General features: G+C 37.4%; 1 protein-coding gene across 14 annotated transcripts in view; it reads left to right on the top strand.

Annotated features, from left to right (window-relative positions):
* Window positions 1–12,478, top strand: part of GRM1 (glutamate metabotropic receptor 1) — a 178,855-nt gene that overhangs the window by 114,924 nt on the left and 51,453 nt on the right. For all 14 annotated transcript variants that reach the window (XM_085216980.1, XM_085216991.1, XM_085216982.1 and 11 more), the window contains one exon: window positions 1,362–1,597. In XM_085216980.1, the coding sequence (XP_085073106.1) occupies window positions 1,362–1,597 (236 nt within the window). The remainder of the gene's footprint in view (window positions 1–1,361; window positions 1,598–12,478) is intronic.

Raw genomic sequence — 12,478 nt, forward strand, 5'->3', positions numbered from 1 at the left:
GCATTACTGTCTTTCCATGGAGACCAGAATTTTTTTTTTTCAAGTGCTTGAAGCCCAGATGAAGCAATCAATGTAAATGCCGTTGAAATCATGCAACTGTTCAGTCTGGTGGCTGGGAACCAGACTCACAGATGCCCAATGCAAGTCACTTTACCTCTGTCTAGGACTGTGACAGAGCTTGCTGCTTCCAATTTTGTATGTTTTCCACTTTAGAGTCCCAGTCACATCTATATCAAGTGTTTCATAAATGCCTCTGGCTTTGCTCTGCACCCTAATGCTCTTCTCAAGGCTGTATGAAAGTCTCCTAAAGAGAGGTCAGGATTAAGTCACTTTTTGGTGAACAGGGACTTTTTTTAATGGTCAATCAAATTTTTCTTCTGAGAGTGCTTCATCTGTCTGCTTGTCACAGCAGCAATACTTCAACTTGATTCTGAATGGATGCAGCTGCTGAGGTACCAGAATAATCTGTTTCTCTTGTGAGATGACCAATGCATTAAAAATAAGCAGTGGCTGACTTAAATTTGCACCTAAATTAGACCATAATACCACTATTCTTAGGAGACCCTAGTAAGAACTGGAGAATGACACAAAATCAACAGATGTTTAATTTAAAAAACTAAACTAAAACTCAGACACTAAGCAAAATTGACTTTGTTAAAACCTATTAAAATAGAATTTCCATGAAATAATGTTTCCAAGAAAGAGTTTTAACCTCAGATTTTGAAGAATGTCTCCTAAATGAATAAACAGAGGAATAAAATAAAAATCCATTGTTTTAAAATAAATAAATTTATAAGAAAATAAAAAAGAAGAAATTTTATCATAGATCCCACATAGTATAAGAATAGCATGTGGTTTTCTTTTGGATTTTTTCACCTTTATTAAGTATTCTTGATAGATATAATATTCTACTCTCTTCCAACACAATGCACTTCTCACTTCATATTCTAGTAGCTATATAATCCACACATGCTGAAAAGAAATCTCAGGATCCTTTGCTTTCAATTGATTTTAATTCTTTCAGTTTTCACCATCACAGGATAGCCTGGAAAAAGCAAGGAGATTCAGTCATGGAGATATCACACAAGAAACTACACCCAAAAATTCTTTCTAAAGGGACAAAGATAAATCCTCTTCATTCCAGATGAGTTAATGAGGGCTCGGCATGAAATCAGTCAGACTGCTCATTACAAGTCTCTTTTACTGTGCTTTCTTCTTTCTCCATCTGCCTGAATTTAGATATGCCTTCAGATTTTCCTCTAATTACTTGCTTCTGAGGATTCTGGTCTGCCTTTGGCCAGCTGCTTTTTCAAAACAAGTTTTCTGTCTCTGGATAATAAGGTATTTTTATTTCTTTCCAGTGATGGTTGGGCAGACAGAGATGAAGTCATTGAAGGTTATGAACAGGAAGCAAACGGAGGCATCACCATCAAACTGCAATCTCCAGAGGTCTTGTCATTTGATGACTACTATCTGAAGCTGCGTCTGGATACCAATACCCGCAATCCCTGGTTTCCTGAGTTCTGGCAGCATAGATTTCAGTGTCGCATCCCTGGACACCCACTAGAGAATCCCAACTTCCAGAAGAACTGCACTGGTAATTTATCAGCTCTTTTTCTATTTGAATGTGTGCTCTGGGGGAAAAAGAAAAAAAAAAAAAAGCTTTATTTGTTTGCTTATTATTTATTAATCATGGTGAAAAGTGAGAACCAAATTGTAAATACATAAGTCAAAATTCTGGGAGAAAAATGTCTAGCACAGATTTCTCTCAATATAGTTCTGCTCTGTCATAAAGCAGCTCATTCCACTTTGAGGTTTTACGTCTATACTGACGTGAGGCTGAAGTGAATGCGTAAATTTTTAATATGGCTACATTGCCATGAATGGCCAAAACCAGTTAAATTTTAAGAAAAAATTGAAACAAATTGAAACCTTTTTTTTTTTTTTTTTTTCAAAATCATTTTCTCTAACTAGCTGGATAATCACAAAATTCAAAGAAAATGCTACAGCAAAAAAGAAAAAATTAAGAAAAGTCAATGTATCTTCAAACTGGAAAATCATCTGTTTCACACTTACTTCTCTTCACCCATTAAAATGCATACTTTTTTTTCCACTACGCAGCACTTACTTAAACATCAGTGTCCTACAAATAGAAGCAATACTTACCTCATAGTAAGAGAAGTGTACCTGCTCATAAACGGTTTTTTTTTCTTCCATGTCAGGACCTGAGAAAATTAACTATCTTAGTAAGACTGAATGTACAGGTAAATTTAGATGGATGTGATCACTTTTCTATAAAATACTTATTGAATAATTTTGGAAGTATTTAATTGTAGTTGGTGAATATTTCATCCCCAGTCAAAAGAGTACATTTTAGTAGTAAGGAAGTTACCCTGTGAAAAACAATAATAATGAAATCTGACTTCCCATGGATTTTTGTCCTATTCTTTATGTCTCTAACCCCTTTATCCAATTGCGGTAATCTCATTTCATGCACCCTGAGATAACTCCTCACTGTATTTATAGTTCCTCTTCCATCAACAACACTTCTTAACAACACCTTCAAACCTTGCACATTACCTTTAGTTTCCCCTCAGTTCTCTTATTAATAGATGAACCATATCAACACACTGTGACTGACTCAAAAATGGCATTACGTGATGACTGGCAGACTGGCTGGGCCCATATGAGCTCTTGGGAGCTAGTTGGAAGATATACTGGCTAAGGAATCGTTGTGCGTGTGTGATATTTTTGTTACTCAGAGGAATTATTAACTTTGCATTCTACCAAAATGTTCACTTGTGTTATATTTATTTTAAGACTGCTTAACTTCAGAGAAAGTAGTTAACATAGGCCAACAAGAGAAGAAATTCTAAGGGAAGAATGTATGATGGAGTCACAAAGCAGATACATAGGTTTCTTTCTTAAGAAACTTAGCATTAAAATTATTTTGTTTTGGTTGTGAAAACGTTTCAGGCTGTTACTCAATAAAATGTCTGATTTCTGCTGAATCTCAGCAGCTGTAAGGATGTGTAGTATGTTATCCAGTCTCCATTTAGTTATAAAACTAAGCAATAGACAGGACTGGCATGATCATTCTTTGCCTATCATATCAAAGGCAAATATCAGCTAGTGACTTCAAACTGGAGTAAATGGGTTACTTCTTCACAATGAGTAGATGAGTTGTCAGATGCTGTGGACTACGGATTTGTACTTGAGAGAAGAATCCACAAAAGATTATAGGAGAAAATAATGGTCTGCTTTATGGAAAAACAAAAAACACCACCAAACTTTTTAGGAATTCTCAGGGCTGAAGGCACTGAACACTGGAGAAGGTGCTGCAGAGTTACCATCTTCTGCTGCGGTACAGGTACAAACCTGCTGTGCTCTTTTTTGCTCCTCAAGCAACAGGTATCAGAGACATTTTGATAATATTAGTGAAATACTAAAACATCAGTACACTCTGACAGTTAATTGACATAATTCAGGCACTCTTAACATCTTTCCCTCCTCCAAGAACCTCTAAATTTTTTCATGGAGCTTCAAAATGTGTGGTACTTTTTGGGCTTTTCTCAAAAACAATCATCTCTTAAACTTGAGGATGACCTCTCAGGATCATCATGCAGAACTGACAAGTTCATAAATGTCTCAGATCACAAAAGAAAAACCCACCAGGTATCTATTCCAAGTAATGGCATATCTGTAGAATCAACAGACCTATGTGTCCCCAGAAGGTGTGGGAGCAATGCACTATCTTACTGTATTTTTCTTTAACTGCACAGAGCTGACTGGCGACTTCACACACTCACACATATGCTTCACTGCAGTTTCTTTATCTGACTTTTCTGCAGAGTTAAGAATGCCGCTTAAAATACTAATAGCTCCAAAGCTTGCCGATTGAGCCTTTCTCTCCAAGGAGGTTTAGTATGGCAGTGTTAAGAAAATGCCTTTTTTTACCTATCATATATATCTATACCTATACATTTGGAGACAGGCCTCTTTACAAGCATGAGGGGAAAAAAAAATCTGAATTGCCTCTCGCATCCTTCACCAAACAGAAGGTTATGTGCACAGATTTGAAAATGAGGGCCACACAGGTCAATAAATAAAAAGCAATATTTGAAATCCACTAAAAGCACTGATAGACTACATTCTGACTTTGTTACACCACAAATTAAAATCTTGCTGTTACTACTCCATCACTCCAGGAAAGGTATCAGTATTGAACACTGGTATTAAGCTTCTCAACTCCATTATAGTTGAGAGCTTTCTTTCTTACCTCACAGTATGCCATTAGTATTCCTGTAACAAAGCATACAGGATCCTGCATTATGGAAAACACTGTGTCCCCTGTGCTCTTAGGACTCCCTGCACATTATTAGCATTCATTGTGACTAAGTCTTGGTCCTGATCTGTTCTCTATTCCAAAAGAGCACTGGTAGTCATTACTGAAAACACAGCACACCTGCACTTCTGTATAAAGAAAAATTGATTCAAAGATAGTAGTCTGCTCAGATTCATCTTCAGAATCCAGGGAAGCTTTCTAATGAAGAAGAATACCAAGTGCAAAAGATACTTGTGTTGTCTAGGGGAGCATAGTGTCCTTGTATTTACCCATCAGTGGGATCCGTAAGAAAAACCACAAGCAAGAGAAGACGATGTATTCCTCCAACTACCTTGTTAAGAGTGAGTCAGAATTGTTGATTTGTTCCAGTTTGAAGATTAATTACAAAGTTTGTATTTGAGTATCTTCAATTACTTCTTGCCCAGTATAATTTTCCCACATACAAACTAATTATTTTATTGAGTAATTCATTCAAAATTGGCACTGGAATGTGAAGTTCAATTTTCAGCATTCATGGATAGGCAAGGACTGTTCTTCAAACAATTACAGCTGCTGCATTTGCAATTTCTAAGACACTGTTGAGTCAGCACTAGATTGGGGTTGCAGGCTCTAGAAAACATGGGAGAAGCAAGTTCTTAGAAATCCCCCTTCCCCTATGACAGAAATTATTGTATGAATTCTCTCACTCAGTTCCTAAGAAGATTGATGTCATCCTTCAGGAAATCTCATGTTGCACTGAACTCTGTGAGTACTTTTTGTGGGGGAAAGAGGAAATACCAGAAGGAAGCAAATCCAAGTGCATCCCAGTCTACAAAGCAGTCTGTGAGATCTGCCTTAAGACTGACCACATTTGCACGATAGTTTATCTGGATGAACTAGTACTGTATAGTAGTAGCACAAATTCTTGGGAAAAGAAGAAAACATGCTCTTTTGGGAACATTCACTTATTTCGTGCAAAAATTAAAAAGAAATACCCTACTTTTCCCATTTGGGTAGCATCCAAATGAGTGGGAGCTATTTCTGACTCATTCTTTGCTGATATAGCCAAATGAGTCTCATAAGTTGACTGCCTCGCTGTCTCTCTCTTTTTCATGGATATAGAGCATATACTCTTCCCAACACGATAAGATTCAAATCTAAAATTTTCTTCTGCATAGAAAAGAGATATTTTTGTATATATTTTTTTTTTGCTTGATTTCTAGAAGGCCAAAACCACTCCCAATACAAAGTTATTCTTCTTAAAATATTCATTCTCTACTGAGTATTTTCCATGCAGCAACTATGTTCTTCAGGAAACCCAGCATGTCCTACATCTCTGTATGAACAACTGACTCATGGGGAGCTTCAGAAGTTCACAGTATTCTTTGTGGCCTTCAGATGACAAATCAGAACAGTGTAGTCCATTTTAACACTACCAGAAAAACGCTGCTTCTGAATTTGAGATGTTAAGAAACTACCTCAGAATGATCCCGATGCTATGTTCCTTTGGCACGCAACTTCCAGAACTGCTCCAAGCAGCAGTCACTGCTTGTGTCTATTCATCAGACAAATCAGCCATTTCCACATCTAGGAGACCATACGCTGACGGCAAGATATGGTGATAGACTGTACTGTCAATTGACAAGCACTTTTCCAATAGCTCTTTAGGAGATTTACTCCTCTCTGAGCTGATAGAAATAGCCTGAATAGAAGTCTTTTTCTCCTCACTAAGCTACAGTTATGGATGTTTCTCTGTTGGACCTGACAAGATCACATAAACATGAATTAAATGCAATTCGCACGTACATGGATATGATGTAGAACTCAGTGCAATTCAAATACTTCTATGGAGGTTTCACTGCTTGTTTACAGAATGCCTACTCACCTCTTGGCAGATAATACAATGGCTGCAGTTTATGTGAACTGGATAGGATGAATACTCCTCTGCACCACAAGAGACTTATGAAATTTGTTATGGAACTTATGCAAACATCAGTTTGTGTTCACAGCAGGTAATCTGCTGGGAAAATAGAATGCATAGACAAGCAATCAGCACAGACATTTTTCGACAGAGTGAAGTGGAACAAAGTGGGCAATTCAGTGATTCATTGATTTAATTGATTTTTGAGGAGAAAGATTATTTATCAGTGAACCTATCTGTGGTAGACAAGAACAAGAAATGTAGATTTTTTTGTTTTGTTCCGTAGGAGATTGTAGGCCAAGTTCCCTTGGATGCTTACTCATGCCTTGGTAATGCCGTAAGGATTACTTTATCTGCTAGTTCCTGTCTGGGTACAAGGAAAAGACAATCAGACTGAGTTCAGCCAAAGTCACACAATTACGTAATTGCTCCAGCTGGGAGGTAGCTTAAGAAGGCTGTAGTTCAACCACCTGCTAAAAGAAGGATCAGGTATAAGATTAATTTTGAGGGTTTCAGGAATTTATTCACTGAGAATATGAAAATGTCCAAGCATGAAGGCAGCAAAGCCCTCTGGGCAACCTTTTCTACAGTGAAAATGTGAAAAAGTTTGGCCTTATATTCAATCTCAGCCTCTCTTGTTTCAAGGTATGTCCATTTTCTCACACTCCCACTATGCTCTACCATGAAGAGCCTGTTCTTCTTTTCTTAATAACCTCCCTGGAGATATGAGAGGGTTGCTGTTGGGCTTTCCTTCAGCCATCTCTTCTGCAGGCTGAACAAGCTAAAGTCCTTCAGTCTATACTCACAGGACAGGAATTGCACCCATACTGATGGACCTCTGCTGATGAGCTCCAGATTATTATTATCCTTCTGTATTAGGAAGTCCTCAAACTGTATACAGTATTCTAAATGCAGCCTGAGGAGTGCAAAGTCTAGAGTAGCAGTGATGGTAGTTGTGGTGAGGTGATCATGTCCGACAGGCAACTGTCTGTTCTGCTGTCAGTACAGCTGGGCATGCTGCTGACCTTCATTTCTGCCAAGGAATGGCCACTACATTCTTCCATCAACTTTGATACTGAGAAGTTGTGTCTTTATCTATCTTTCTGCATCATCAGCCTCTCTTAGAAAGAGGACATAGGACTACATCATACCGAAGCAGTTCTCATCCTTATATCATACCAAGTCAGCGGCAGAACACACTAATGATTGCAGAAAATAGTTTATAAGGAGGACTAAACATTCCAGAAAAGGTGTTTATGCTTTGGTATGAATAATGCTGACTCATAGTTCTTGAGACAAAAATTTCATATTAAAAAACTGTAGTTTACTTTGTCACTGTGATGACCTTGTGCCATTTGCATGGCTTTGTATAGACCTGGTCTAAAAGAGATGTGGAGCATGATGCAGAGATGCTTTAGAAATCAAAGACATATGCAAGAACACACAGAGCAGTACATTATGTGAAAATACTGGCTCAAATCCGAGAGTGGCATAGTTAGGTGTGTGGGACGCTATAACCAAATTACTAAACCAGCAAGATAGCCAGATCAGTTAAGATGTCTGAACAGCATCTTTAAGTGTTTGCCACTGTTATCATCCACTCATTAAAAAGGATCTAGTTTTATCTCATTCAGACATAAACAGATTGAGTATAGTTTTAGTGAGGAGGGTGTTTTTTTCTGATGTAGGATAATAATGTCTTTTTAGAAGGTCTACAGAACCTCTACTTAAGCTTGTCATAGGGTTTGTTTTTCTCTGATGTTCTACTTGACTGCACTTATTACATCAGATGAGAAAATAGAAAATTGATGGCTGACCTATTCCCATCCCTAGACAGATTTGTACTAACATAATTCCTCTTTCAGTGTAAATCCTTGTCCACCAGTAATGCAGTTCAGGACTTTTCTTAATCATGGTCTTTTTTCTTAAGACATTTTAATTCTGATCAATTTATATGAAATAGCCTGGCATCCTCATTTACTCATATCAGTGGACAGAGTCTTAGGACACATGCTTGATTGTTTCTATCTTTTGTTTAAAGAGAATACATTTCTAATGGGAGATGATCTGAGTGGTTTTCAGAATGTTTAAGATGTTTTGTTGGACAAAACAGTGATTTGTTGGACAAAACAAATCCAGAAGACTTTATTAGTGCTTGATCTTATGTGTCAATGGAGTCCATAGATACTTCTCTGAGAACATTCCTTTAATCTTGAAATCTGCAAAGCTGCTTCACAGAGCACCTGTGCCATGAGACTTTGCATTAGCAGAAGCATCTAAAGTGGGAGTTAATTGTAGTACAATACACAAAACTAAATTATAAGAAAATTTAAGAAAATTATTATTTAAGAAAGTTTCTTATAAAGAGTCTAGGCACATACTCTTTCATGATAGTCACTGCTTGTAAGTTACTTGATGCAGTATATATTAAACACATTCATTAACAGAAAAAAATCAAAATATTGATGTAGCACGAACTTCTCAGTGTGTGTCCTTATGTCTTCTGTGACTCATCCTCCTCAGCCCCTATTTTAGGTTTCAATTAAATTCTTAGGTTCTGGAGTAGAAAATAAGCTGAGTCCTATGTCACTTTTTATGCCCTCAATATGAGACAGGACATCCTAAGCTTCATCCCGCAGCAGGGTCAAAACTCTGATCACAGTTTTTCAGGCACCTGGAATAAAATGTGTTTGGGACAACTTGTCTGAAAGAACTCTGGTTTCTACACTATTTAGCCAAGGCTTTTTTACAGCAGATAAGTTAGGAGATCTGTAGCCTCGTTTTATTTCCCAGACAAAGTTACAAGATAACATATAAGGATTAATGAAGAGGACTATTAATCATGTGCTTTTCTGTGATATATCATAGGCATTGTTAAGAGAAGGCATTACCTTCTGTCTGGTTTTTGTTCCTAGCTTCTTATTTCTGTGTTTGGAAGAAAGTAGCTACGTTGATCCAATATTTTATCTTTTTAAAAATACTTTTTAAACAGTTTGTCAATCAAAATACAGTCACAAAACCTGTTTTTCTTCCTTTGGAATCCATAAAAATTGTTCTACATGTGCTGTTGAAACAGCATACAAGACAGTCCAAAAAATATATTCATGTTACAGTGGGATCTAACAAAAGTTTTCTGAATCTAATATTTACACCTACACTTTCCATTGTGGATTATAACAGCCAGCATCAAAAAGTCCTCAGGTAGGCTTGTGACATTCAGCCTTCTCCATTACATGAGTAAACCAATCGAGCTGCAAAGGAGCAAGACATATGAATCATGGTCTCTCATGCCTCTTCCATGCTCCTGTCTGCTGTGCCTGGGAAGCAGCAGAGCAGTCCAGGCTGCTTGGACTGTTGCAGGTGCTTTGAACTTTTGTCAATAGTGTGGGAAGAAGAAAAGCGCATAATTAAAATTAATTAATTTGGTCTTAGAAATCATTTGTGTGTGTGTGTGCAGGTCACCTATGAGATGAATTAGCCTAGATATAAGCATTTAATCAAATCTGTAAATAAACGTGATGAAATAACACTGGTAAATGATTGGGAAACAAGGCCAACTGCTTTCCATGCACCCTCCCAGTGTTTTTTTAGATTTTATCTTTCCATTCCACATTTACAAGGAAATAGAAAGCTGTATAACTCAGCTAGCAGTTTTATAGCTTTTCATTACTGGCATAATTATTCCGTAGATGTATGTGCAAAGATGTGTAGGTGTGTGCCTGCACATTCACAACTTTGTGCACCAGGATATTTGCTGCAGAATAGGCAACAGGTTTGTTAAAATGAACAGGGTCCTCTCAATAGATCTTGGACAAACAGTGGTGTAAAGAACAATAAATTATAAGTCTGAGTATTAAAACTTGAATCATAGAAATCACAAACCTTCCTACCTAGAATTAACTGTGTTAATATCCATAAGGGGAATAATCTGATGGAAAGCACATGCTCCAAAGAGTTAGATTGCCAGAACAAAGTGCTACTTTTTCACTGACTCTGGGAGGACCAGGAAAGTGCTGAAATCTGCTAGTGTGGAGGGAACTTGGGAAGATTAATGAAAACCATCTTCTTGAGCTGGGCAAGACTGCTGGCTGCCCAGAGAGGGCCACTGCAGCACAGTAGCAAGATGTGAAGCAAGATGATTTCTAGCTTGAATTTTTCTGATTTGTACAACAGAAACCAGCTTTGGAGGAACTTTAAAATTTAAACTTTTAATTTTAGCTCTGGATTCAGGCTTAGTTTTATGGGGACAGAAACTCAGGGCTATTTTCTTCAGAGCAATAGCACTCTATGCACCATGCTATGCTGTACACCATCTACTCTCTACAAAGGCCTGTTTGCTTTGTCTGTTTTTCCAGACTTTGTCTTAAAGTTCACACCACAAGGACCAGCTTTCTTGTGAACTCCCAAGTGCTTTACTCATTTGGATTTAGCTGAGCTGAATAGCCCTTTTTATTCTGCATTATCATATTTGGCTATGCTGAGGAAAACAGGCGATGTACTAAAGCGAACGCTTCTGAAACTCTTTCACATCTGAAAGATGAGCTTCTGTTTTGTTTTTTCTTAAGTATGAGAATAAAGTTTAGGCCCACTAATTTTGTCTTCTGATTTGTTTAGCTCTATCTCACTACCACTAACACCAATTAGCCTTGTGCAGCTGTCACTCAGAGCTTCTAACCTAGGCCTTGTTTAAACTGAGTCTTTCCTACAATACAGTACTTGAATACAGCTCTGGGTATATATCCAGGTGTCATGCAAAGGGATAAATAAAGAGGATCTTTGTGATCTGTGCATGAGTGAATAATGTTTTGCATATTGCAAGGGCTGGAAGGAAATATAAGGATCCTCTACCCTTTAAAACCTACCCTTAATTTAACAAGGGAAACTGTGAATGTGCTTTGCTGACTTTTACTGATAACAAGGTCCAGCTGAGTGCTGGACAGGGTGGCTGAGACCACTTCGCTCCTTAGTGCCAGAGCAGCTGCAGTAGCTGCCTTTGATCCCAGGAAGCAAGAAGAATTTCAGCCTTCTTTGTATGACTCCAGTGATTCACCTCCTGCATGTGAAGTCCAACCATCAGCATGCAATCCACGTGGCTCCAGAAAAGCCATCCTTCAAACAGAAGATTTTTTGAGAGAGGAGGAAAAATGCAACAGTAGACTCAGGAAGAGAAATGTGGAGGGAATTGTATTTATGCAGAAGTGAAACACGCTTGTGTTTGTTTTAATTTAATGATGGTGTTCTTCATATATCACCTTAACATTAAAACCAGAGGAGAGGAAGGATTTCACTTTCACGATAATAATAAAAGTAAAATGGTAGTATTGGCTGAGGGGAGATATGTGGATATGAAGAACTGTGAAGTCCATCTTAAATCAGTATTGTTTTAAAGCTGGAAATATTAGGTATTTCTCCTGACTGTTCTTCAAACTCATACAGAACCACTGGAATTTATGTTAAGAAACTGTAGGGCTCATCTGCCAGCCACAGGGAGTCACTAACCATGTTTGAAGAGTTTTGTCCAGTGTTAACATGAGTTATTGACTCACACCTTTGAAGTCTTCAGGATCTCATGCTCATATACTGAAAACTGGGAAATAGCACTTAAGTATTTCGAGGTCTCAATCAATGAACTGAGATGAGTTTGTGCAATTTCTTCTGTTGTAACAGATACGAGCACAGATCTCCAGAGAAAATAGATTAATGAATAATCTGTAGTTTATTATTTTCATCATATTTTCCACCATGAAGTAGAGAATTTAGAATTTAGATGTTGTACTGATGTTGAATATTTAACATCTAATGAGACTGCATTCTTACTAAATTCCTCATTCTGTGGTAATGCTGTCTATGCTTTATGTGAAGGTTATCTATTTTCCAACTCTAAACTATCATTTTCTAACAAAGAAGTTCAAAATTAGGCTTTTGAAGTGCATGCTCTGAGACCTAGATAAATTGTCCTGATTTTTAAGGATACTGATCTCCCATTATTCCCGTGGAAGTCAATAGCAACCAGAGAAGTTCAGGTATTAATCAATTCAATTAATTAGGGGCTTGAATATGTGTTCAGGTCCTAATATAAATATCCAAGACGTTTAATGCTTTGGAAGCTGCAGAATAGTTACTGAGTTCTGTCTCTTTCAGATAAAGTCTGAGGTCTTATATGAATAGAATGACACTTGAAATTTAATCAGTCCTATTTCCAGTCCTATTTCCTATTTTCTCCATCATTGCAT

This window comes from Meleagris gallopavo, chromosome 2 (genome assembly GCF_905368555.1).
Source record: "Meleagris gallopavo chromosome 2, MGAL_WU_HG_1.1, whole genome shotgun sequence".
In the NCBI taxonomy this organism is placed as follows: domain Eukaryota; kingdom Metazoa; phylum Chordata; class Aves; order Galliformes; family Phasianidae; genus Meleagris; species Meleagris gallopavo.